The sequence below is a fragment of the Macaca mulatta genome, chromosome 18 (assembly GCF_049350105.2).
Source record: "Macaca mulatta isolate MMU2019108-1 chromosome 18, T2T-MMU8v2.0, whole genome shotgun sequence".
NCBI classification, from domain to species: Eukaryota; Metazoa; Chordata; class Mammalia; order Primates; family Cercopithecidae; genus Macaca; species Macaca mulatta.
The window spans coordinates 19,359,963-19,387,410 of NC_133423.1; the positions used below are offsets into that span (position 1 = coordinate 19,359,963).

The 27,448-nt window shown below is 41.4% G+C and overlaps 1 protein-coding gene across 2 annotated transcripts in view; it reads right to left on the minus strand.

The window, feature by feature from the left end:
- Window positions 1–1,800: 1,800 nt before the first annotated feature.
- The window catches only part of CDH20 (cadherin 20), a 223,159-nt gene continuing 197,511 nt past the window's right edge, over window positions 1,801–27,448 (minus strand). For both annotated transcript variants that reach the window (XM_028838184.2, XM_077975119.1), the window contains 5 exons: window positions 20,708–20,844; window positions 18,547–18,668; window positions 12,592–12,709; window positions 7,321–7,572; window positions 1,801–3,381 (listed from right to left, as the gene is read on the minus strand). In XM_028838184.2, the coding sequence (XP_028694017.2) occupies window positions 2,876–3,381; window positions 7,321–7,572; window positions 12,592–12,709; window positions 18,547–18,668; window positions 20,708–20,844 (1,135 nt within the window). In that variant the 3' untranslated portion in view covers window positions 1,801–2,875. The remainder of the gene's footprint in view (window positions 3,382–7,320; window positions 7,573–12,591; window positions 12,710–18,546; window positions 18,669–20,707; window positions 20,845–27,448) is intronic.

Here is a 27,448-nt window from a genome sequence, read left to right on the forward strand (position 1 = left end):
ACCACCCCATCTTTGTCTTTGCTATATGCCGTGCTTGAATATTCTCTTTTTTAGATGTGGAAAATTCATTGCTAATTTTTATCTTTGCTTGTGCTCTTATTCAGTATACAGTTTCAGATTGAGTCTTATCAATTGGTTTCTACAGATTCTCCTGTTTCCAACATGTAAATTACAGGCTAGCTGTTGTACCTGTTGACAAAGAAATGGCTGAATGATTTTACAGCTCTCCAGCTTAACCTGATCACATTGTCTGTATGGAGATGATGATGGTTTTCTTTTTCTTTATTCCCAGAGGGATCAGCATTTGTATTACATTGTGGCAGTAGTAAGGGAATTTTAAAATTCATTTGGAGTGGGAATCTCTTTTAGCTTAGAGTACGAAGCTGAAATAGATCTATTTTGTGCTTCATTCACACTTCCTATATTACACCATTAAACATCCTCCCAGGGACCAGAAGATTCAGGAGATTTTGTTTAATCACTTCATGCCCAATATCATGGGGACCACATTTGCAGGATGTGGGGCATGATAACCCCCTGTGGTTAGGATAACAGCTGTTCTCAGTTGTAACACAAGCAATACAAAGTGAAATACTCACAAAATTATCCTCAGGGCTGTGGTAGGAAGGAAGAATGTTATAGAGGTTGATTTTCCTGCATCCATATAATTGGTATATTGTAAAGCCTAGTTTGGACTCAAGTCCATGCTTTTTCTTTTGCTTTGTTAAGTGTATTTATTTTTACATTGCACTCTATCCTTGAGGAGGATGTGTGAGAGCTGCCTGCCTTTCATGAGAAGAAAGTGTTAGTATGCTGAAGGCTGAAGAGAATTTGGTGGCTGTTAATGTACCATGTAATGGTACCATGTAATGTGTAATATGCAAAAAAGCACATCCTACTGCCTACCAGACCCTCATCAGCTTTCTCATACATTTCTGTAAACTCTTCATGTTGTACTGGGAAAACAGTTCACAACACCACTCTGTGGGAAGATGGGACCCAATGCAGATGGGATATAGTTTAATCTTCATGTGTTGGAGAGTGAGTAACTGCATACCAGAGGTTTTCAAAATGTGGTTCCTGGACCAGCAGCATCAGCATCTCCTGGGAACATGTTAGAAATACAAACTGCCCCAAATCGACTGAATCAGAAAATCTAGGGGTGAGGTAGTTTAACAATTTCTTCAGGTAATTCTGATGCATTAAAATTTGAGAACTGCTGCTACAATCAAGGCTCTCAGGCAATGATTTTGTTCACAATTTGTCCTCAATTGTGAAGATTGTTGTGTAAAATATTTTTTAGTAATAGAATGTCAAACAAAGAGATCCTTCCCATCGTGTAGCCATGAAGTATGTGTTAAGCACCTACTGTATGCAGAAGAGTACGCTAGCTACTGTAGCAAAAGGAAAGATGAATAAAATATGGTTGCAACCATCTGTGAGCTCAATTTGCCAATGAAATAGAGATGTAAGTAGCACAGCAGCCTGCCTCATTGGCGGCTATGGGTAATACCCTTTTGCAAAATGAAAAATATGTGCTAAATTCACCATTGTATCATTGATCTTACCAAACCACCCTTTGCTCTCTTCAGGGATGAAGAAATGGAGGGTGTTCATTAAAAGCTTAACAGTTTCAACCATAATGTTCATATGGTTAGCGACTGAAATAGAATGCAGCCTCACACTTCTTTGCCACTGCTTTTGCCTTACACATTAGCCCCAACCCTGGGAGCCTGAGGTAGATCCGGATTACAAAGCCGCCATCTACCTGTTCAGCAATTAAACAAATTCGCAATAGACTTTTCCTTCTATTTAACTTTTATTAAAAGAAGTGCTAAGGTACTGAGATGCAGTACATCATATTTATTACCAAAATTATTAACAAATATACAAAACTTGTACATGTAATTTTCTTACATCCATTTATTCTCTATAATACTGATTTTTGTTCAAGTAGGTTATCTACAGTATGTAAACATCCCTTGGATTGACCTCACACAGATTAGGAAAGCCCTCTAACCCATGCTTTTATCAGATACTTCTTTTTATTTGGCTTTCATTTGTAGCATCTAATCTCCACATTTGGCACATGGAAGAGACATCTACAGTGCAAAAGAGGCAGGTCTTTCTGGTTTCATTCCGAACAATTTTGCAGGGGCACAGTTAAAGAGCTGAGAGGAGACGCGAGCACTCTAACTTGATGGCGTTGGATGAGCTGTAATGCCAACATCTCTTGGTTCAGCCACTAAACTTGAGCATAAAGTCAATGTCTCTTCCTTCACCCACCCTCCCACCCATCCACCCCCATGCAAGGCTGATTCAGTTTTAACCTTGTCTCAAAAGGGTTACGATAAATTCCATCCATCCCAGAACAAGTAGGTTAATTTTACTGAGTAACAAGTTTTCTGTTCTTTCTTGTGGGTTGGTATCTGTGGTTTGATGAGCCAGCAAAAACTCTTAAATGGAGAATAAGATAAAAAACGGATATGAGAGTAGAACTTTCTGCTTTCAACTGGCATCTCTGTATCCAAGGCCAGAGCCTTTCTGTGGTGGAAAAGCGACAAACGCCTTAGCGAATGGCAAAGTCACCCTTGTCATAACACGTTGGACTTCAGGCCTTCGCACAGTGTGAGAAAAATCAAAAAGAAAAGAAAAAAAGGTAATTGAAGATTCTGCCCTCTACTTCCTGGGTTTCCTTTTGCTTATTTAACTTAATCTACCCAAGTAAAGCTGATCCAGAGAGAGCTCTGTTCGCCCTCTCTCCCCCATTCTCACTCTCCAGCACAGTATTGCTCGTGTGGTCGGCTGCACCTTGTCCGCGAAGCACCTGCGGAGAACGTCTGGATTTGGACGCGCGCCTGCCTCTTCGCTTCCGTCACCACAGCGGCGCGGGTCCCTCCGACGCCCCGTAGAGCTCGGCCAGCTTCCGGAAGCGCGGCCCCCAGTCCGTCAGGAAGTCGAAGTTCTGTTCCGAGTCCGACGTGGCCGACTGCAGGGAGCTCAGCGACCCCGCCACAGAGCCTTCGCCCTCGAACATGTACGTCTGAAGGGAGTCGAAGGGCGGCGCCCACAGGTCCATGTCGGCCTCGTAGAGCTTGGCCAGCACGTAGCTGTGGACAGTGCTGTTCACTGCGCACGTCTGAGGCACGTAGCGGGAGAGGCTCTCGATCTCGGGCAGCATGTCCTGCCGCGTCTTGGGGGCGGTCCCCGCCTGCGCCTCCCGGGGGTTCCACATGGCCGCGATGTCGAAGGCCTCGGTGTCCTCCTCGCCGCCGCCCTCGTCGTCATAGCGGACGATGTTCTCGTGGATGTTTTCCTCGTCGTCGATGATGTATGGTTGTTTCCGGTGCCGCCTCATGGACAAAATGAGCAACACCAGCACTGCGAGGAAGATAAAAGAGAGTCTGTTTACCGAGGAGATGTGGCTGTGTGTGCGGTGAGTAGAAATAGTCTTGATTGACCACGGTTAGGGGAAGAGCTACCGAGTGGAGAGAGCTCAGATAGCTTTTAGATATCTGAAACTTCGGGGAATTCTAATTTAAGTCCACCTTGTTCTCTTTCTGTAAGTCAGGTTGTGGACAGTGAAGCCCTGTATTTCTTTAAATGATTTAATTAGAAAAAATTGCATATAGTCTCTTAACAGCGGCGTGCTGTTTTGAAATTGTGTGTGTCTCTACACCTAACACCCGATTTAAAATCCAATTAACAAAGCACAAAGGCCTGTTATGGACCAACATACTCTAAGGACTAGATCATGTGCTCTGTTTATATGATGGTAAATATACTTTTCTCTTCTTATAATGTGGAATGTGGAAGTCTTATGTAGGGGGAATGCTGCTTCCTTATATTGACATCTTAATAGGATTCTACTCTGTATATAATCATATCTTAATATGCGTAGAGATAGAAATACTAAGTATGCGCCAAAGTTGTAGTCTTTTTATACCTCTAAAAAACAACAGAACGTAAGTGATCCCTGGGGTCCAGTAAACTCAGGTTCTTCAGAGAAGCCTTTCATTAGGCGGTTGTGGCTTTCTGGACCCAAGGGTGTTTATGGAAGGGAGAGAATGAGCAGTGGCATTTTATATAATTCATCATGTTATTAAAGAAACACCACACTGTTAGATGTGCCCTTGCAGGTTTGGATAAAATTTTATCCCAGCAAATGCATTTCCCCCCCGCCTAGAATGTGTTCGCCGGGGTTTAAAGGAGAGATAGAGATAATCCCATTGAGCTATTTATCTCTCTGACTGAAAACGTTTTCCAGGAAGAGTGTTGAGGTTTTAGCTGTAGAACTGCTATTGATTTTTTTTTTTTTCTGGTGTACTTTGTTACAGCTAGTGAACAGTGACCGTTTGACAGCACTGCAGAATAAGACCCCAGTTCATCCAAGGGGAAAAAGTGGAGTACATTCGTACATGCAGTAAAGGATTACAGACTAATAAAACTCACAACAGTGATTTAAAAATTTTTTTGAATGTAGATGTGCTTTTTTATAAATTGCGATTAATGACATTAATATGTAATATTTTCCCGGATAGCTTTGGTGACAAAACATACACAGGAAACGATGATATGCTTGTGTATATTTTCTCTGTGTGCAAAAATACGAGGCGTGGACTAAAAGGATGGTGGGATTCCTAGAGAAAAAGAGACTAATAGGACTTTAAGGAAGTGAGGGCTTGAATCGAGCATGAAAGGTTGGAGTGTGATTTGGATTGATGCAAGTTGGAGACCTGAGGTTCGAAGTGAGCATGCTGTGTTTCAGTAAAGTTATTAAAGCCACATATTTTTAAGGCTCTATGCTAAGCAATGGGGAAACAATATTGAGTGTGACATGGATTCTGCTCTTGCGAGCTTGTAATCTAAGGAGATTATGGATGCTGATAATTAATGCAAGTCAGACAGTGATAAGGGCTATTAGAGCCACAAGTGTCACCAGGAGAGTACAGAGGCAGGGCCAGTGAATTTTACTTGGGAGACTGAGAAGGGCTTCACAGAGGTGACCTTGAAGTGGTAGGGGTGGTATTTCGGAAAATGCTAGGAAGCAAAATTGGAAGTCTTTTGAGTACCTTGCTGGAGAGAATTCTGATGGTCATGGAGAAGTGGGCCGTTTGTATAGAACTAGTCCGTTTCTTGAAAAATAAAGATTGCTACATGTCTTTTCTTTTTCTTTTTTTTTGGGTAATCTAATTTAAATAACAAATATTATATAATGCCCTGAAAATCAGATTTTGAGGAAAATGGTCTTATTTAGCTGAAAGGCTTCTCTGACCGAAGAGAATTAGTTCTAGGGATGGTTTATTCTTTGGGTACTGTAGGCATGGTGCATAGAGCTTATGAGATTTTCTAGGAACTACATAAATATGTGAGACATGAAATAAAAACCCCACGAAGTCAGAATTAATTTAGTTGTCCATAAAATGTAGTATTTTGTTGACAAATGCAACTCAAATCTTAAAGTTTCATGAATTATTCTTAATGTGGGATGCGTACTCTTAGAAGTAAGAGTACTTAAAACTGTGAGGATTTTATGACAGCTCTGCTCAATTTAGCTCCTGAAAACAGTTTACTTTTTCTGTACAGTTCAAAAGACAAGACATCATCATGGGTGGGGAGGGATAAAATAAATTGTCCCTTGCACACCATTTTTAACTTGAGAGCCTCTCCAAGCCAGTCTCTTTAAATCAGTATTTCTGTAATGATGGCTTTTTGTGGGCCAGAGTGAACTTTTAACTTCGACATTTTCCAAAGATAGAAGTAAGGACAGCCAGTCTGGAAATTTCTCCCAGGAACAAGTTTCTTCAAAGGCCTCTTACAGGTTGTCCGTTCTGCACTCAAGGACCCCCAATGCCACCTTATGGAAACTCAAGGAATTGCAGGGAGGTTTTACTTGTCAATGCAGTCAGGGTCCAGAAACCGTAACAATTTTGTCTGACGCAGGGATCCAAGAACTTAGAAAGGTTACTTATTTATACTCTTTCTCTCTTTGCATAGGGCTGAACCAAAAAAACAAAATTAAACCACATGTTGTATTTTCCTATGTATTTTAAGAAGCACATTCCACAGACCTACCTAGAAAATGAAGTGCCGACATTTTTCACAAGAACTTCTTTGATCTGTCTCTTGGTATAGAAGTGAACTTGGGATCAAGGGTGTATGTGAATATCTGTACCTCTATTCTAATTTCAATCCTCAGGGCTTTTTCTCTCAGAAAACTCAGATTTCTTTTATATTGAATAATACTAGTATCTACTAAATCTGTTTTTCTCTAAGCAAGATATATTTGCTATAGATTGGTTCAATAAGAAGAGCAAGGATATACGTACAGATATTTTCTTTTTTGCAAGAGTTGGTTTAAGTGTTTTTGTTTCTCTGTTTTTGAGTGTGGAATTAGAAAACAATTGCAAGGATGGCCTTACATACCAGGGAGTTGGGGAGCCGCCTTGCAGTATGACTTGAGAGGAGGAAGGAAGGGTTACTTAACCCCAGTAGTGCTCTCCCACTACTGGCCTGTAATGCCCTTATTTCATCAGTAGAGGAAAACTGACCCTGTTTAGTTGCCGTTCCTGGTTAGATGGCCATGGTGCCTGGGAGGGGTACTAATCACCCCAAACAGCTTATTCTCCAGAAATATGTGTGGTTCACACCATCACTTCCTTTAGCTTTCTGCTCAAAGGTCTTATCAGTGAGGGATTCCCTGACTACCCTGTTTGAAATGGCATCTATCCCTGTCACTTGTCCAACCAGGATACCTTATCCCTCTTCCCTTCCCTGTAATACCACCTCCAGAATCAGGATGAGCGTTTAGGAGAAAGGCAGTGCTGTTGAGCCACAGGGGTGCCCAGTGTGTATGACCTGCCTGCATTTCAGCCCTGGCTCTGCCTCTGACTTTGGTTTTGAGCCTGTCACTTACCCCTTTGTGACTTAGCTTTTACTTAAATGAAGGGGTTAGAAGAGGTGATCATCAAATCCTGTCTAAATTGTAATTTTGATTCTATGATGTCAAAACAAGCCTGCTTTGTTCTGAAGTAAACTCAGGAAGGCCAGGATGTGTCTGTTTTATTAATCCTAGCACCTTGTATGGTGCCCCAGCTCATAGTAGATACTTCGTAAGTATATGTGCTTTGATCTTACCACAGACACCTAAGGGACTGTCCTCAGTTTCTTTACTGTATTTTTGCAGCCTCACTCTACCACCTTTTGAGTAAGCAAGGTGTGGAGGATCAGTTCTAAATAGCTGTGTCAGGAAGGTAATGAATGGATGTCTGAGTGAGCACTGGCAGGACTCCACAGAAGGGAAAGCAGCCCCTTACTCACCTAAGAGGACGAAGATGCAGGCCAGGATGGCAATGAGGGCACCCCGGCTCAAACTGACTGGGAGCATGTAGGCCTCTGGGCTGCAGGACATGACGTGGCCATTGTCATCACAGCTGCACACTTGGATGGTCAGTGTGCCTGTGCTGCTCAGCACGGGCTGCCCGCTGTCTGCTATCAGGATAGGCAGGTAAAAGACACTCTGCTCCTGCTGCCGGAAACCAGACCTCCTGGTTAGAATCCGTGCTGTGTTATCTGAAAGAAGGAGGGGTTCCAGGATTGGAAAAGGGAAGATGAATTAATTTCTTGGATTGAGGAAAGCAAGGGGGCAGGGGCAGGGAGTAAGAAGGAAAGAGGGTAGTCAGATATTCCCTGGTAGTGGTCAGCCATGGACGGGTTTGCCTGCATCAGCATTTGGATTCAGAAACCAGGCTTTTGGCTTGCTTTTAGGTAAAACCCTGAGGCTTGGAAGAGAAAGCCTTTTTTTGAGTCTGTCTTATCCTTTGTGACATAAAGTGCCCAAGGCAAACTGTCAGACTTCAGATCTAACAAAAATGTCCCTGGGAAAGCTTGACAGAAAAGAACAATCACTGGTGACTTGTGGTCCCTGTTTGTTCCTGCTCAGCAGCTTGCCAAGGCCCCAGTGCTGCTTTGTGCCTCCAGCAAAAGAATGCTGAGGAGCCCATGTGGCTGTGGCAGATTGCTTATTTTTGCCACTTTGACTGGAATTCATGTCTTTTACTATTTTCTTTTATGCCTCTGAAATGCAGTCACCAACTCCTGTGCTTCCTAAAGAACCTGCTTATTTAGTAGAAGCTTATTTGAAATCTCCTAATCATATGACACACCTTGTTATTTCTCCTGAGTTGGTGGTCTAACTTTAAGCAGTTAATATGAACTTGTTGAAAATTTGTTCCTGATCAATACTAGAAATCTTTCCTCCAGTTTTAAAGGGGATTAGTCAAATTATTAGATATTTTCTACAAAGTTGGGATGTGTACATATGTGTGTTTACATTTATATTGACATACTGTGTTGTGGGAGTGTTCATTTTTAAAATCTGCATTCTCAGGTTTCCTGGAGTAGGTTTGAATTCTGAAGCAGAAATACTTTTGCAAAGCTCAGTTTATTTTCAGCAGAGGAAAAATTTGAGAGATGTGGTAGGACATACAAGAAGTGATTCTTTTTTTTTTTGAGACGGAGTCTCGCTCTGTTGCCCGGGCTGGAGTGCAGTGGCTGGATCTCGGCTCACTGCAAGCTCCGCCTCCTGGATTTACGCCATTCTCCTGCCTCAGCCTCCTGAGTAGCTGGGACTACAGGCGCCCACCACCTTACCCGGCTACTTTTTTGTATTTTTTAGTAGAGACAGGGTTTCACCGTGTTAGCCAGGATGGTCTCAATCTCCTGACCTCGTGATCCGCCCGTCTCGGCCTCCCAAAGTGCTGGGATTACAGAAGAAGTGATTCTTAAAGCTAATACCACCAACACAGAGGTCCCATGGATGTGTTTCATATTTCATAGGAAAGAGTCGAGAACATCACAAAAAATTCTGAGAGCCTGACCTAAGAAAACATTATTAGTGATCATCAATATTTCTGGTTCTTCTTCTCTTTTTGGACATAATAAAGGATTATACTTTTCTGTCCTCTTAAATGTGGATATGTCTGTGTGATTTGCTTTAGTTGATGAGCAATAGTGATTTGAGTTACTTCTAGGCAGAAGTCTGTATGAGCTGATGTATGAGTCTCCATGCTTTTTCCTTGCTGTAGTTACTGAGAAAGAACCACAAGGTGTGAGATGCAGAGTGGGGCAGCCTGGGACACTGAGCTCAGACCCACAGTAGGCTGAATGTGAGCAAGAAATTAACTGTAGTTGTGCTAAGCCACTGAGATTTTCGTGGTAGTTGTTCCTGTAGCATAACTTGGGCTATTCTGAGTGACACATTACCCCTTAATTAACTTTCCCTTTTCCACCTGCTTTTGATGCTAACGGCTATTGTTACTAAAGGCTCATGTGCCACGTACCTGCACTTTGTGTGCAGTATCTCACTGAATCTTCACAATTTGGAGATAGTAATAATCTCACTCCTTTTCAGAAATAGAAGTAAGGCCTAGAGTGATTTTATAATTTGTTTGAAGCCACTAACCTAGTTAGTAGCAGAGCTGGGATTTGAACTCTCGTCTCTCTATCTCCAAAACATGCACACCTTTGATTATGCTATATAACTGCTTATTTAGTAATGTTAACTGTCAAAAAAAAATTCAGATAAGCATAATCTCTTCCTACTTTGATACAGGCTACTTCTTATTTTCTTCTCAATGGAGAAGGGATGCCAACCTGAGGATTATATTCATATTTCCACCTACCACACAACACATGAACCTTTCTGTTTTCCAGACTTAATAGCTAAGTAGTGTCAATTCCACTTTGTAGTTTTAATTGTTTGTTTTTTCAGAAAGCAGGTTTTTCTCTAATCAGAACTTTTATTTTTTTGGTTTAGTCCAGGTGAGGTCGTAAGACTTTTAGAAAGTCTGACTAGAGCTGAAATTCATATAAGTATTATATCTATGACATATATGTTTCTTGATCTAAGAGTTATTTAAGATTAAAGAAAAATATCAGAGCATCACATTGCTGAATCCAGTGCTAGAAGGGGCCTGGCATATAGTAGTCACTTGGAGAATTTTTGTTGAATGTGATAATTAGGCCTTTAGTAACTTATTTGGAAACAGCATTCTTTCCTAAGGTGACAGAGAACACTGTGTGTGGGGGTGGGGTGTGGTGGGTGGGCATGGTAAAACAGGACCCGATTTCTGGCCCCAATTTTAATGCTTATTGATTCTCTGGTCTTGGGCCATTTGCTTACTTTCCTCATCTATCAGATGGGATAATAAGAATCAGAAGGATTAATAACTTCCTTAAAGTTTCACAGAATTATTGTAAATATCAAATAAGTTATGGGAAAATACTTTTGAAACTGTAAAGTACTATATATACGTAATTCTTTTCATAATGTTTTGGAGCTGAAAAGTGAAAAAAGGCTTTACTGGAGATAGTGCCCTGTTGTGTTCATAAAAGGACTTTATGTTTCAGGCATGGGAACAGAGGTAGTTGACAGTAGATCTGCCCTATATTAGTCAGTTTTTGCTGTGTTGGGTTTTTTTAGAGACAGTATCTTACTCTGTCACCCAAGCTGGTGTACAGTGGTCTGATCATAGCTCACTGCAGCCTTGAACTCCTGGGCTCAAGTGATCCTCCCACCTTAGCCTCCCAAGTAGCTGGGACTACAGGTGCATGCCACCATGTCTGGCTAATTAAAAAAAATTTGTAGAGGTGAGGTCTTAATGTATTGCCCAGGCTGGTCTCAAACTCCTGGCCTCAAGTGATCCTCCTGCCTCAGGCTCCCAACTAGCTGGGACTACAGGTGTGTGCCACCATCCCTGGCTAATTTTTAAAAAATGTTTTGCAGAGATAGGGTCTTGCTGTGTTGCCCAGGCTGGTCTTGAACTCTTGGTATCAAGCAGTTCTCCTGCCTTAGCCTCCCAAAGTGTTGGAGTAACAGTCATGAGCCACCGTGCCTAGACTTGGTCAGTTTTAAAATGAGCCTCAGTAAAGGATACTTGTGGTATAAATTGTCATTTGGAGATTAAGAGTTCATGCTTTCTGTTGAAGATGTGCTGACTTCTGTTTTGGGAAACCTTCCAAGAGATGAGTCACATCTTATTATAGTCATCCAGTGCCGGTGGCCCATCTTTTTGAGGAATTGGTTCCATAAATTGGTGCCCAAAGTCATCTTTAAGAAATTTGCAGCATTTTGCTGCATTTTGTTTCACTCATTAGAATGACAGCTTAGCTGAACAGTTGAAGAAAAAATATAATGTGTTACAATGTGTTATTCTTTCCCCCCAGGGTTGCCTTTTTAAAGCCAGTCCTAGGCTGAAACCACTTTTTGCTGGAATACTTTCCCTATGAAGCAGATAAATGAATAGTTCAAAATTTTGACCCAATAAAAACTAAAGGATATTTAATCGAAGTATTTCTGTCTTTATAATTCATATTGCCATTCCTTCCAGAATTATTATAGTAGTTTTATGATGACGTGTAGGAGGTTGAATGGATGACTTAGAAGAATGCTTTCCCATTTAGAAGAAATTAGGTTTGAGATTCTCAAGTTTTACAGCAGAAAACTGTCATATGGGGTTGAAGTAATACTTTTAATCTCAAATAATTGATATTTGAAACTAAAACCAGGTGTGCCTAACCTGATCATGAGTTTTTGTTACCCTTTGCTTATATTTTTACAAAGTGGCAATAAATAGTTTAGAATTGGAATGAAAATGAGGCTGTTGCAGTCTGGAGAAGTGATAACCTTCCCAGGGTCAGATGGCTAGCTGGCAGTAGAGTTAGCAACAGATGAGGTTCATTTGACAGTTTAACTTATTTTTTCCATTGCCCTGACCTTTTCTTTTCTTTTGAAGCAAATCATCTGGCTAGAGAACAGAAATCCTTCCTTTTCCCATCTGTTCCCAAAGAAGAGTGTGCTGGGTCTGTGAGCGCCTTAGCTGTTGTGAATGCTCGTTGGAAAAGAGGGGCCTAGAATTCTGTTCCATCAAAGCTATAGCGGGGAGCAGTTTCTGGATAGGGAACCCTACCTGAAAGTGTGTCTCTAAATCATTCTAAAATGATCTTGCTGTGTTTCAGTGCCAAAACTGTGTTTATGGTCCTGTATTTGCCCTTTCTTATCTCTATTACTTATCCTTTGTCTCCTTTTTGTTTGGAGAGCTTTTTACTGTTTCCTGCTTTGATCTCTGCCTAGAAATGTTCCCCCAGGGTTTTTTTTTTTTCTTTTCTTTCTTTTTTTTAAATCTAGGTCACTTTCTGTCTTTCTCAGATTTTTCCCATTGTTACAGAACATATGAACAGGGCTGCTACCAGTGGAAATGAAGAATTTCGCCTCTGTGCTTTGCAGTGTTTCTGGCACAGGACAGGTACTCAGTAAACATCTGTCGACTTACTGACTGAAGGAGTTTTAGAGTTAGCAAAGGGTTCTCCGAGTTTGTTGTTCTGAAACAAAACTTTAAAAGACTCTGTGAAGCTGGGTGTAGTGGCTCATGCCTGTAATCCTAGGACTTTGGGAGGCTGAGATGGGAGAATTGCTTGAGGATTGCTGATAAAGAGCAGGTAGGCTTTGACACTATTTGCATAAGACCATAACCCAAAGTAGCTGGTCTATGCTGTAGAAAAGCATAGATAGCCAGCCATCCACCTGATTACCTTGGTTGTCCCTTATGGTAAAGTTGGGGTTGTTAGCAGCCTCAGGAGCCAAGCTGTAGTAGAAATGCTGACCATTGCGTGGGTCATCTTGGTCCACTGCACTCACTGTCTGGATCAGCTGAGGGAGGGACATGAAATCAGGTGAGCTGGAGCCAAAGGAAAAAGCACCAGGGCCCAGTTAAATCCCAAACCTGGAAATGCGATGGTGGGTTGTTTTACCTAATGGAAGGATATCATTGATATGGGAGGGGGCAGGGAAATGCTGGGTAGAGAAGGGCAGGGTCCCTGGCAAGGGCTCCATGGACCTAAGTGAGAATAGGAACTCCTGTTTTTGGGCCCAAATGTTGCATTTTCCAAGACCGCTCTGGCCTGCCACTCCCCCCATTCTGTACCCTTAAAAACCCGAGACCTTAGCAGCCACAGATACAAGCAGCTGGGTGTTGAGAGGAGAAGAGGAGCACACCAGCAGACGCTGGCAGACTAGCGATGGTGGAATGATGTGGATGACAAGGGGAGTTCAGCCCAGGACAGTCGGAGAAGAGTCTGGCCACTGGGCAGCCTGAGTCCAGGGGAAGAACACCTTCTCACTCCATCCCCTGCTTCCGGCTTCCCATCCATCTCACTAAGAGTCACCTTCACCACTCAATAAATGTTGCACTCAACCTTCCAGCCCATGTGTGATCTGATTCTTCCAGTTCACTGGGCAAGAACTCAGGCTGTCACACTGGCCCTCTGTCCTTGTGATAGGGCACAGGGTCTGTTGAGCTAATACAGGCCATCTGCAGAAGGCATAGCTGAGAGAGAGCACACTGTAACACACGCCCACTTGGGCTTCAGGAGTCCTAGACGCTGCTGTGGGGCTAGAGCCCAAAGCGCTCCCCATGGCTTCTGCACCTGCCCGTCTACATGCTCCCCCTAGGGGTTTGAGCAGCGGGGCACACTCCTGTCCTGCAACGGGGGTAAGGGAACTCTCCCATTCCATGTGAAACTTCCCTGCACAGTCTCTATGCCATCACACACCTCAGGATTTGATTTTGCTTTAGGGTTGGGCTTGAGTATGTTAGTAGGCATAGGATAAATGTTACCTAAATACTTCAGATGTTAGACATCAATATAACATATATTCTTCCACCATGGGCAGCCGTTTCTAGGCAGTCTAAAAAGTAAGAGACTTTGAGTCAAAGGGCTCGGGTGCCGCAAAGTCCTGCTTGACCCCGTATTTTCTTCTCACCTCGTCTACTTAACCTCATCACTGACCCAATATTTCAGGGCTAAATTGCTGTCTTTGAGAAGCCCCTGTTTAAGAATGACCATGACCTGAAGAGAAGTGAGTGACACGTTGGCATTGGCCATGTCGGGTTAACAGAAAACAGACCTGAGGGAATGGGTCACAGGGAGTCACATTTTGTTGGCAGGAGGGAGAGCTAGCAAAGATAGCACAGGATCCCCAGAGTGGAAATGCAGAATAGACAGGAGTCAGAAGCAGAACTTGGGGGTGGGGAGAGCAGGAGGTCAGGTGGCTTCCTGTTGGATTCACTGGCCAAGTTTTGCCTTTTCCATAATGTTTTTCAAAGGAGTAAGTTGCATGAAGTCTATGGAGACCATGATCTAAAAGCTGTTAAAGAAATCTGTGTGAAACAGACTACTGAAATGGGAGCTGGCAGGCTGAGGGGGATACAGAAGAGGCATTGAACGGCAGCCTCCTTCATATGTGTTTCCTCTCCTACCACGCAACAGCACAGACTACTCCTACCCATCTTGGGCCCAGCCCTGTAGACTTGCCACTCCTGCTGTTTAAAAGCCAGCAATGCTTCTACCACCATAGGAAACCAGGACGTCAAAGGTCAGTTTGAGGGCCCAGGTGGGCTTGCTTAGTTTGTGTTTCTTCATCTGTAAATTAGAGGAGGTAAAGCTACCCTCACAATATGCTGAAGATTAAATGACTGGGGGTGGTAGTTGGGGGAACTCCCATCAGGGGGCCTTTTGGACAGTGTTGCTCAGATCCTCCTTCAATGAAGGACTTTTCCCTTAGTTATCACCTACCAGTCCCTTTGGGGATTGCCGATTGCAGACAGCCACCTACCCACTCCTATGGTTTGGATATTTGACCCCACTGAATCTCATGTTGAAATCTGATCCCCATTGTTGGAGGTGGGGCCTGGTGGGAGGTGCTGGAGTCATCGTCTTGGTGCCGTCTTCCTCGTGATGAGTTGAGTTCTTACTCTATTTGTTCCTGTGATAGCTGGTTGTTAAAAAGAGCCTGGCACCTTCCCCTCCTGCCTTGCTTCCTCTCACCATGTGATCTGCACATGTCAGCTTCGTTCCCCCTTCCTCCAAGTGTGGAAGCAGCTTGAGGCCCTCCTTAGATGCACATGCTGGCACCATGCTTCTTGTACAGCCTGCAGAACCATGAGCCAAATAAACCTTTTTTCTTTATAAATTACCCAGCCTCAGGTAATCCTTTATAGCAGTACAAACTGACTAAGATGCCCATGGTCAGCACATCCTTCCAGGGCGACAGACATCCAGTGACTAATTAATGTGGTAGTATACAGGTCTGGCTATCCCATCTCAACTTGGGGAAACTCTAGTTCTGGAACTCTCTGAGAAGTCAGCTGAGGCAGTTAGTGAGTCCGCATGGCAGCTGGACTTCTTTTGCCCAGTCCTGCTTCCTTTGCTTCCCTCACACAGCTGCTGGCCCTAAGGGCCCTCCTTAATAAACACCTTATCCTGGAACTCCATCTCAGGGTGTGCCTCCTGGAGACCCCAACTGTTGAACCTGAAAGTAGGGGGAATGGAGTTGCCAGGAAGGTAAGGGTCAGGAGAGTAATGGAGATCAGCTTGCCCACAGCCAATCCTCGTATCAGTGCTGCTCATACTCTAGGATTACCCTCTTGTCCTGTCCCTGCCTGGAGACAGAGCCGGCACTTTTCAGCTTGCTTGTAGCGCCAAACACATATAGAGGTAACATATTTCTTGAGGCATGTTACACATAGGTGATTCTACATAACTTGATAAACATCGTTGGGAAAGTCATTTCAGAATATCTGGCCTGCGTATTGTGAATATATTGTTGAGATTGGGGCCCGAGGCACAGAGCTGGTTGCTTACAGGGCTTCAAAGCACGAGTGAGTGAAGACACAAATCGCTGAGTCTGGATTGGGAGTGCATGTCCTGCTCTCCTGCTCTATGTTCTCCCGGCAGGTCAGATTTCTTCCTCAGCCCCGCTTGTCATGCAGTATTCTGCTCAGCTGGTTTCATTCCGCCCTTGGCCATCACCAAGTATGTTATCTGATTTCTTTATGGGCTTCCTTCAAGGATGCTTACCAAGAGGAAAGCATGTATGTGGACTTGTCAGACATGAAGCCGACGACAGTGTCCAACAAGTAAACACAAGGAGGACCGATTCTTTATAAACCAGATATATCTCTGAGCCGCATGCTTTTGAACAATCTTCAAAACATTTCCCAGAGCCCAAATCAAAGGGTAAGATTTTCAGTATCTTGGCCTAAAGGTGACAGTGGGACAGACTGAACTTGAAGTGGCGGATCTGTACTTCAGATCAGTATATAACAGACTATTAAATGATGCATTTAGAAATGGGGACTATGTTTGTTTGACTACAGAAACAGGAGAGGTAGTTAAAATGTTCTTCACTTGTCAGAATGCAACCTCACCTACTCTGAAGCCCTTTAAAAGAGGGTGCTTTATTTTGGGGGGAAGGAGGTTTAATTTACTCTGCTGCTTATCACCCTCTTTGTATTATAGATTAAAATTAGCTTATTTTGTCATAACAAAATATTCATATAATTTTATAACATAAAAGTTTATATTACATATATAAATTTTATGACATAAAACAAAAATTATTAAAATAAAGACCCAAACCTCCTCACTTAAACTCAACTACCTTGGCACAGTAACTATACTATTTTTGCATCTTCCCTCTCATTGTTTACTTGCAGTCATAATTTTACATGACTGTAAGCATGTATGTGTAGTTTGTATACCTTCCTTCTTATAATAACACGGATCATTTTTTGTGCTGTAAATTCTGCATCGTAACTTTTATTAGCTGTATAATATTTCAGGTCTTACTAGACTAGAAATTCACTAGATGTGAAAAGAGAATTATCCTAGACTTGTTGAGAAGAATTTTTTTTTTAGGAGAGCTATCGACCATTACACCAAATTTCAAGGATTGATAGATAAATCTGGATCAGAATCATGATGGAACATCTTTCTTCCCCTGAGGGATGTAAATCACTTTTTGCTTTGGCTGAGTAAATGGTAAAGATGTGTTGAGTCCCTCTTTGGTGAGCTCAGGGAGCTAACATAAGTTTTGGTTATGCAGACCTAGTCTCTCTGTGCAAAAAGATGCTGGAGGTACTACTACGAGGGAGTGTGAGAAGTGAAGTGATATGGTTTGTCTGTGTCCCCACCCAAATCTCATCTTGAATTGTAGCTCCCATAATTCCCACATGTTGTGGGAGGGACCTGATGGGAGATTATTGAATCATGGGGGCAGTTTCCCCCATACTGTGTTTGTGGTAGTGAGTAAGTCTCACAAGGTCTGATAGTTCTATAAGGGGTTTGCCTTTTCACGTGGCTCTTTGTCTTGCCTGCTGCCATGTAAGACATGCCTTTTGCCTTCCACCGTGATTGTGAGGCTTCCCCAGCCACATGGAACATAAATTACCCAGGCTTGGGTATGTCTTTATCAGCAGCATGAAAATGGACTAATACATGAAGGCAAAGTTAGATTACAGTCAGAGGCCTGAATTACCAATGCATGAGCCCCTGCCTTACCAATATACACTTCCCCGGCTTTCATGTTAAAACCATTTCAGCCCATTTGATCTAGCACCAGCATCCACAGGACCACAGGATATTCTGAGGTGGAGAAGGGGAGCAAATGAGGGCTGTTAGGGGATCTGTTGGGTTGCTGGGTCATAGGCAGGGGAGGAAAGCATTTTACAAAAGCAGGAACAGAATAGAGGAGATGGACAAATTATAGGATGGGCAACAGCCTGACACATGCATTGCTACATGGGCACTCCAAACGGAGTTCCAGATGTTTCTCAGTTATACCACTTAGAATGTGATCAACTAAATATTCAGTTAGGCTTAAGGGCATACTTTTAAAAATATATGAATATATCTGAAGATTATGGAACTAGATTTCAAATAAGTAGATCTTTGTCCTTTTGGATTACTTTCCTCTCAAAACTTACCTGACATGAGCAGCGCTAAGAAAATGGATGTTTTAATTGAGGGAGGAGAGAGGGTAGGTCATTCTAGGTGGCAGCATTCTGAGATAGGCCAGGCAGTCCCTAAATAAGGTACTTCTTGCCAGAAGTTAAGAAAGGGAGGTAGAAAGATATAGAAAATAAACTTGTCCTACTGCAGAATATTTGAGGAATTGGTACCACACTTGGGAAAAGAGCAGCTTCTTCCTCCTTTTCCTGGTCTTCTTGGTCCCTCACTTCCAGGCCCCAGAGCAGGTGTTACTGCCATTGGTGCTACATAATTCCGTTTCCAGGTGGACACATACCTTATACAGCTGTCCTGTATGTCAAGCCACCCTCAAAGTGCTGTTTAGGCCATAAAAGGTAATGTAGGTTCCAAATCGTTGTCTTTTTGTTTTTTTAATTTTTTTAGAGACAGGGTCTCACGATGTTGCCCAGGCTGGTCTCAAACTCCTTGGCTCAAGCTATCTTCCTGCGTTGGCCTCCAGAAATGCTGGGATTACAGGCATGAGCCACCACACCTAGCCTCAAATAGTTGTCTTACCAATAAATGGTTGAAAACTGATACACGGAAATTGGGGACTCTGTTTTGTGAACTGTTCGTTTCTGGAGTCAAAATCGCTTAGATGGTGAATTTGGTTATCTGTAACAATTGTTTCTATATGTTAGGGGTTAAGCAGAGTGCACCACCTACAGGCTGCCTTACCTGTCCTGCCTTGGCGTTCTCACAGACAAAAGCTTCGTAGAATCTGGGGAACTCCGGAGCATTGTCATTCACATCTAAGACTTTGATTGTGACAGGAACACTTCCAACCTGGGAGGGATTGTCTAAAGGGAACACAAGGAATACCAAATCTGAGAGATTAGTAATGCCAAAAGAAAAAGAAAAAACAATAATTGTCTTTGCTAGAAGTAGGTATTTACCTGGTGAGTCTGGGTTTGAAAGAAGTGGATAAAGTACATGGAAATGGTAGCGAGAGCATAGGATCCGTGTGTCGCCTACTAAGAGTGTGGCCGGATATGAGAAGTTTGCGCAGAACAAGGTGTGTGTTGGTGACCGTTTGCTATCAGCAGTATGAAGGGAAGGGTGAGAAAAAGGGAGCAAGTGTCACAAAACGAATCTTAAAAAGAGGTTTTCAATCTCCCATTTGGCTCAGACTTTAAGTTCTGGAATTAAAGGCAGGTCAGTTCTACATTCTGGACTTCAAAAGAGTCCATTGCCAATCGGATGCATACTGTGTGGCACTGCTTGGCTTTATTCCTGTGGAATCATCAGTTCTTTGAATTACATTTCCAAAGGTTTATTTCCAGTTATTCGCTGGAATAAAGATAACACTGCACATTTATTTCTGCTTAGGGACTAACAGGATATTATAGGATCAAACACACACCAAATCCATATCTTTGGCTGGGGTCATAGTCTCTCATGGGAAACTGTGTCTTTGTGATCTGTGTCTTTTGCTTGGCACTGCCATGCAGAGACAATTTCATAGATCTGGTAGTGCTCCTCCTGTCTTTTTCTGTTTTGGTCACCACCCCAAAACAGAAATTGCAAGACACAGAAATTATTCTTGGTTAATAACTTTACTAAATCCCAAAATGCATTGTTCTTCTGAATCATATTTTTCTTCCTCTCTTTCCCAAACATGTCTACGCTCTACTGTTTCCCCCCTAAATACTTCTATTGCTTGGTTACCAGAATGTGCTAGCAAAATTAAGATTTATTTCTTCATTATAACAGTGGTGTTTGTCTAAGGAATAATGAAAATTCCAGAAAAGCATAGATGAATCCGTGAATATGATCCACAATCCTACCACCAGAGATATCTATTAGATATATGACATTATACAGCGTGGGTGTCCAAAATTGGAGTTATACACCTTCCCCTGATACACAAGTTATAGTTAAGCAAAATAGAAAAATTGAATTCAGAACATTAATATTTTAGGGTAAGGTTATCCTTTGTCATTGAATATGTTTTGAAAGCGTGGCTCTTGATGTCTGTATTATATTGTCATTTTACTATAGGTTGTACCAAAATTTATTGAATCTCCTATTATTAGACATGTAAGTAATTTCCATTTTCTCCCTATTTTAAAATAACATGGCAGTGGAAATTTTCACATATAAATCTTTGTTGATATCTGTCATTATTTCCTTAATACGATGACCAGCAGTAGAATTCCTGAAAGAGTGTGAATATTTTGGAGAATCTCAATACATATTGCCAAACTGCCCTCCTGAATGGCTGTTTATTATATAGCCAATAGGTTAGGGACTGTCATTTCTCTAAGCTTTACTATCACCAGTATGAAGAAAAAGGAATGTAGTGGTATATAATCTTAGTTTTTATTATTTATGTAATATATATTAATCTAGTTGTTATTAATCTTCCATGCCATTTATAAGTTTATTATGTTAATCAATTTGCTTTTTATTGTGAGATGTCTCAAATTCTTGTGGGCATGGATAGATATATGTTTGCATAATAAGAGTGATATGTTATAAATGCTTCCTTTCATACAGTAATATTTTATACTCTTTGTACATTCACAATCATATTAAAGATTGAAAGCCTGTTAGATTTCTCAGGAGTCTTCCCTTTTCCTCATGGCTACTTGGGATAAGAATGCTGTCTTTCACTGCTTTTCCATGTTTTGTTTGCTTTTATCTGTAGCACAGGACTAAGTATACAAGAGAGCCTCAAAAAAGTATTTGAACTGAATGCATTTACTTACTTGCATAAAGCATGATTTACATTTCTTCCCTTAAAAGATATAATTTTGTAACAAGTTCTAGAAACTTCCACTTTCTATAACACCTACATTTTGTCACTGCATGGAGACCAATTTATTGTGCTACTTACTCATTTCCATAGCAAGGACAGTGATATTATGCCAAGAAAATTCTTCCCGGTCTAGGGGTCTTGCTGTCATTAGGGCACCTGTTGTAATGTCAACATAGAAAAATCTTCCAGAGTCACTGCTTCTATCAATGGAGTATCTGCAGAAACATGGATTATATACATCATTTGCATTTGGATAAGCATATGACAGCATACCACATGAGACAACTGAGTGCCTACCATATGAAGCATGGCTCTACCACTTCTGAGTTAACGGCTACTGGAAGACTGCATTCGTGGTTTTATTTGTTCAAAAACAAAAGTCATCTCCTCCTCCAATGAACAAAACAAATATTGCTTCAATTTTCTCATTCAAAAAATGAAATAAGCAGGGTGCCCACAGTCTTGGGGAAGTTTTAAGCTATTTAAATATGGTTTATGCTATGTAATGCTTGGAATTACCCCAATAATTTTGGGACATCCTGAGTATCAACTCCTGTATATATTTGTTTAAAAGGAATTGTATTCAAATGAGTTCTCAAATGCTAATCGGAAACTAGAAAAGGAGAAAGGTTATAGTTTAGTGGTTCCAGTCCTTATAATTTGTATCAACTATTAAGAAGAAAAGCTTTGTACCACAACCTTTCTTAACATGCTAATAATGACCAACCTTCTGGCAAACACAATAATGGTAGTGTATTTACTAGCTGGAGATCCCTAAACTATGGTATGCTTTTAGCAGGATGGACCGGATCTGGCTAGGTTGTTTCCTGTAAATAAACTAGAGTTTATGAATTTGTGGGGTACAGCCTGCCGGAAAATGTCATATAAGCTATGTAATTGATGTTGTATAACAAGCAAATGTTCCATCACAAAAATGGATCTTTGTGTTCAAGCAAGGCACTTTGTCTATTGCTTCTACCTTTCATGTTCAGTCTGGACCAACATGCATCTTTATGCAAAAAAAGGACATTTATGGGCACCTGTGCCTGACAGTTTCAGAGCTCTCCAAGGGGAGAATGACTCATATTTTGCTGTTGTCTGTATCATTTCAGCCATTAGTTAACTAGGTCCTGGGTAAGATCTATATTTCCTGTTGAACCTGATTTGGCAATCCAATTCTGTTGTGTTATTTCACCTGTGTTATCTCGTCTGGTCTCCATCCTGGAAGATTCAACAAATACGGAGGGAGGCTTAGGCATGTGGATGTTAAAAACCCTCTATAAGGGATTTTGATATGTGGCCATGATTGAGAACCATCAGTGAGAACCTTATGTAGTCCTTGGTAAAGGCTAAGTAATATTTATCATTTTTATTTTTTAATTCTTTTTTTCTTCTGAGGTGGAGTCTTGCTCTCTTGCCCAGGCTGGAGTGCAGTGGCATGATCTCAGCTCACTGTAGCCTCCACCTACTGGGTTCGAGGGATTCTCCTGCCTCAGCCTCCCGAGTAACTGGGATTACAGGTGCCTGCCACCATCCCCGGCTAATTTTTATATTTTTAGTAGAGACAGGGTTTTCCCACATTGGCCAGTCAGGTCTCAAACTCCTGACCTAAAGTGATCTGCCTGCCTCGGCCTCCCAAAGTGCTGGGATTACAGGTGTGAGCCACCATGTCCGGTCATTTTTATTTTTTTAATTGACAAGTAATAATTATATATATTTATGGGGTACAGTGTGGTATTTTGATACATGTATACATTGTAGAATGATCAAATCAGGCTAATTAACATGTCTATTACCTCACATATGTATTTATTTTTTGCAGTGATACCATTTAAAATCTTTTAGCTATTTTGAAATATACAATACATTATTATGAACTATAGTTACCATGCTGTGCAGTAGATCACAGGAACTTACTACCCCTTACTGTAGCATTGAACCTTTTGACTCTTTTCCCTGTTTACCCACCAGCCTCTGGCAATCAGCACTGGGCTCTCTACTTCTATGAGTTTGACTTTCTTACATTCTACATATAACTGAGATCACGTGGTATTTGTCTTTCTGTGCTTGACTAATTTAGCATAATGTCATCTAGACTCATCCATGTTGCAAATGACAGAATTTCTTTATTTTTTAAAGCTGAATTGAGTATTTAAGGCTGAAATGAATATTCTATTATGTATGTATACCACATTATTTTTACCCATTCATCTGTTGATGGGCACTGAGGTTGTTTCTGTATCTTGGCTATTGTGAATAATACTGCAGTGAATATGAAAGTGGAGACATTCTTTGACATACGAATTTCAGTTCCTTTGGATATATACCCAGAAATGGGATTGTTGGATCACATGGTAATTCTCTTTTTAGTTTTTTGAGGAACCTCCATACTGTTTTCTAAAATGGCCGTACTAACATTCTCACCAACAGTGTACAAGGGTTCCATTTTTCTACACACCGCAGCCAACACTTATGTTTCGTGTTTTTGACAACAGACATTCTAACGTGTGAGGTGATATCTCATATTGAGGTTTTAATTAGCGTTTTCCTGATGATTAGTGATGTTGAGCATTTTTTCATGTATCTGTTGGTCATTTGTATGTCTTCTTTTGAGAAATGTCTGTTCAGGCATTTTGCACGTTTTTTAAACAGGGTCATTTGTCCTAATTTTGAAATAATATTACAAAGCTATAGTAACTACAACAGCTGGAATTAAAACAGACCCATCAACCAACTAAATAGAGAGCTCAGAAATAAACTCATAGGTCTGCAGTCAATTAACTGATTTTTGACAAAGGTTCCAAGAACACATAATGGGGAAAGGACAGTCTCCAATAAAGTGTTGAAAAAACTAGATATCCACATGCAGAAGAATGGAAATGGACCCTTATCTGACACCTTATACAGGAATCAACTTAAAATGGATTAAAGACTTAAATGTTAAGACCTGAAACCATCAAACTACTAGAAGAAACCTTATGGGAAAAGCTCCACAATGTTGGTCTGGGCAATGTTTTCTTGGATATGACCCCACAAGCACATACAAAAGCAAAAATAGACAAATGGGATTGTATCAAACTAAAAACGTGTGCACAACAAAGAAAACAATCTAACAGAGTGAAGAGACAACCCACAGATTGGGAGAAAATATTCTTTTCATAGAATAAAGGGTTAATATCCAAAATATATAAATAACTCAATAACAAGAAAACAACCCTATTTTTAAAAGACCGGTAATTATAATAGCTGCCACTTGCTGAATATCAGAAACTTTACTATGTACTTAATATACAGCTTCTTTTAAAATTTTTCCAACATCTCTGGGAGGTAGTTATTATCTCAATCAACAGATAAGGAAACTGAGGCTTAAAGAAGTCACTTTTTTCTTCCTTTCTTTAGAAATGGGTTCTCTCCTTGTCACCCAGGCTGGAGTGGTGCAGTGGCATGACCAAAAACTAACTGCAGCCTCAAACTCCTCGACTCTAGTAATCCTTCCATCTCAGCCTCCTGAGTAGTTGGGACTAGAGGCAGGTCCCACCCCACCTGGATAATTAAAATATGTATTTTTGGATTTTAAAAGACAGAGTCTTGCTGTATTTCCCAGGCTGGCCTCAAACTCCTCAAACTCCTACCCTCAAGTGATTTTCCTGCCTCAGTCTTCCAAGTAGCTGGGATTATAGGAATGAGCCACTGCAACCAGCTGAAGACACTTTTATGCAATTACACAAGGAATAATTTGCAGGGTTTAAGACTTACAGCCATCCTTATGGAGTTATAACTGTTGTGTTTGATTTGAAGCCATATATTCAAAGTTATAACTACTGTGTTCTTACAAATTATTTAAATAGGGACTGGGGAATTTATTGGGTTCAAAATTTGTTTTAAAGTTGCCAGCTATTGCAATCCATATCTAAACATTGTGGAGATGGAGAAGCAGCAATTTTGGAGGAAATAAACAGTTTCTTTACTATAGTGCATTGTTTTTCAGATGCAGGTTAGTGGATTGTGAAATCAGTTTGGTGGGTTATGATTAGCATAGAAAGAAAATGAAATAGAATAGAACATATGCATGCCAGACTATCACATGCAATACGGGTAAGTATTGATGTAAAGCTTTTGTTTTATATATGTGTGTGTGTGTGTGTATATATATACACATATACATGTATACAGTTGTGCATATATATCTATTGGTAAAATGTATCAAATATAATGTATTTTTTTCTGCAGAGATTCAGGATGGCTATTTAGGAATTAGGAATTAAAGAGAAAGCTGATGAGTAAAGGCTAGAGAAATCAGAATCATTTATGCTATGACTCCCTAAGACTTAGGAAATTTAAGGAAGAAAATTAATGTTTCTCTCGGCCTGTGACCCTATTTAAGGAACATTCACTGTATGCCAGGCACTGCTCAGCACACACCACCTATATGGACTCATTTAATCTTTACAATAACACCACGAGGTAGGCACCATTATGGTCCTCATTTTACAGGTAAGAAGTGTGAGGAGTAGAGAGGTTAGGTCCGTTGACCGAGGTCACAGTGCTGGCAATCAAGCCCAGGCAGTCTGGCTGCAGGCTTCTGCTCCCAGCCACCAGGCTTACTTACTGATACATGGTCTATAAGAGATTGTCTAAGGAAACAAGACTTTGTCTTTTAAAGGTAAGAGTGTGTATTAGTCAGTTCTCACACTGCTAATAAAGACATACCAAAGACAGGGTATTTATAGGGAAAGAGGTTTATTTGACTCACGGTTCAGCATGGCTGGGAAGGCCTCAGCAAACTTATAAGTGTAGTGGAAAGGGACGCAAACATGTCCGTTACATGGTGGTAGGAGAGAGAATGAGTGCAAGGGAAGGGGGAAGCCCCTTATAAAACCATCAGATCTCGTGAGAACTCACTATCATGAGAACAGCATGGGGGAAACTGCCCCCATGATTCAGTTATCTCTACCTGGTCCTGCCCTTGACACATGGGGATTATTACAATTCAAGGTGAGGTTTGGGGGGGGACACAGAGCTAAACCATATCAGAGTGACAGCGAATAGTTGCCTTTTTAATAAAGAAAAACACATGCTTCAGAGTTCATTTAAAATTGACTTTTTAAGCATAAATTGTTATTTAACTTTAAAGTTTACTATTTTAAGAATTGAATTTTCTCTAAAATTAAAAAAAAAAAAAAAAACACTGAGTGGCTCATGACAGTCTTCTCTTTCAGCTCCTACACATGCAGAGAGCCAGCCATGTGGTCCTTGGAGCTATCTCCCTAATGGCAACTCTCCCGGTTACAGGCATGATGCCGAGGGGAGAGGCAGCCTATGAGAAAACAGCTTTCTATACTCAGACCTACGGCACCGTAGCAAATGTCACAGATGGCATGGGAGAGGGAGTGATAGAAATAACTAACCCACAGGACCCCTGACAGCACTGCCGGGCGACACACCAGGAGCCTTCCTCAGAGAAGCCTCCCTCATCGAGGGTAATCCCTCTCCGATTTCCCCAACGGGGCCTGAATTGAGGGAATGATAGCCTTTATTTCCCTGAATGGGATGCTGGGTCAATTTTCAGGAGGCAGGAGAAAAATTAAAGGTGTAGATACAGATGGAAAATGAGGAAATTGGGACACACTCGTGAATTATGTAGGCGGTTTTCTTTTCTTAACCATTACATTCTAACCTCCTATGAGCTGAATCGGCATCATGCAGGTACAGAGCTACCCAGAGCCGGCAGTAGCTGGTGCTTTCTGGGCTCCCTGCTTGTTGCTTAGCTGAGGACATCCTCTGAATTTGGGAGCAATTTGGAGGTGGGGCGTCAGGAGCAGGCTGGCTAAATCCACACACATTCTAGGAAGGAACTGGGGGGCAGGCAGTTTCCACATCAGCAGAAGCCTCTTTCAGTTGCCAAATGGCTCAGTAGCCTGCTTGCCGGAAAGTCCTTGAGCACGTATTAAAAATTCAGCAGATCCAAACATTGTCTTTTCATGTACGTGTCACTGAATCGGGAGATTTTGTTTTGGGGCTTATAAGTAAATGGGGACCAGCATGTATTCCTGAACACACCATCACCTTTCTAGAAAGGAGATCATAAAAGTCCTAATAATTTGTTAAATGGCCTTTTATCTGTAACATTTTAATTTCAGATGATGTGTTGATTTTTTGAATTATGTAATAGATATTTTCTCTTAGGAATGTAGATCTCATTCTTTATAATAAAAATGCAGACGATGAATTAGCCATGCAGCATATAACTATACACATTATTTTTAAAAAAGTAACTTTAATTTGAAAAATAAAGATAAGAAGAGCAGTTTGGTGAAAGATAACAGAAGAAAGGAATTCCCAAATGGGTTTTTAAATGAGAGCCAGAGAGTTAAGTTTTGGGTGCTTTTCTCTCTCGGAGTCTAGGACCCCCAGTGTTCTTCTTGGGTCCAGAGACCATTCTTTGTTGCCGTTGGATAGTACAAAGAGTCAGGAACCTCATACATAGCAATAGGAATTCCTCTCTTTCTTTGCAACCAAAATGCAGAGGGAGAATTTTCCCTAGATCTGATCATTGGAATTTCGCGTTGCCCCCTGTGCCTGAGCCATGTCTTGTTACCTCTGGCCTTGTGGCCTTGTTCTCACCAATTTTTATCTCAGGATCTGCAGTCCTGCCCCAGAACAGCCCAGTGGACCCTGCCCTGTGCCTCTGGCCTGTTCGCTCTTGCATTCGTCCTGCCTGGGTTCTAGTGGAGTAGCCAGACACTCCAATATGAACCTCCCTGATACTAACACATCTGCTGGCCAACTGTTAGTTTTCAATTGGCCATCATCTGAAGC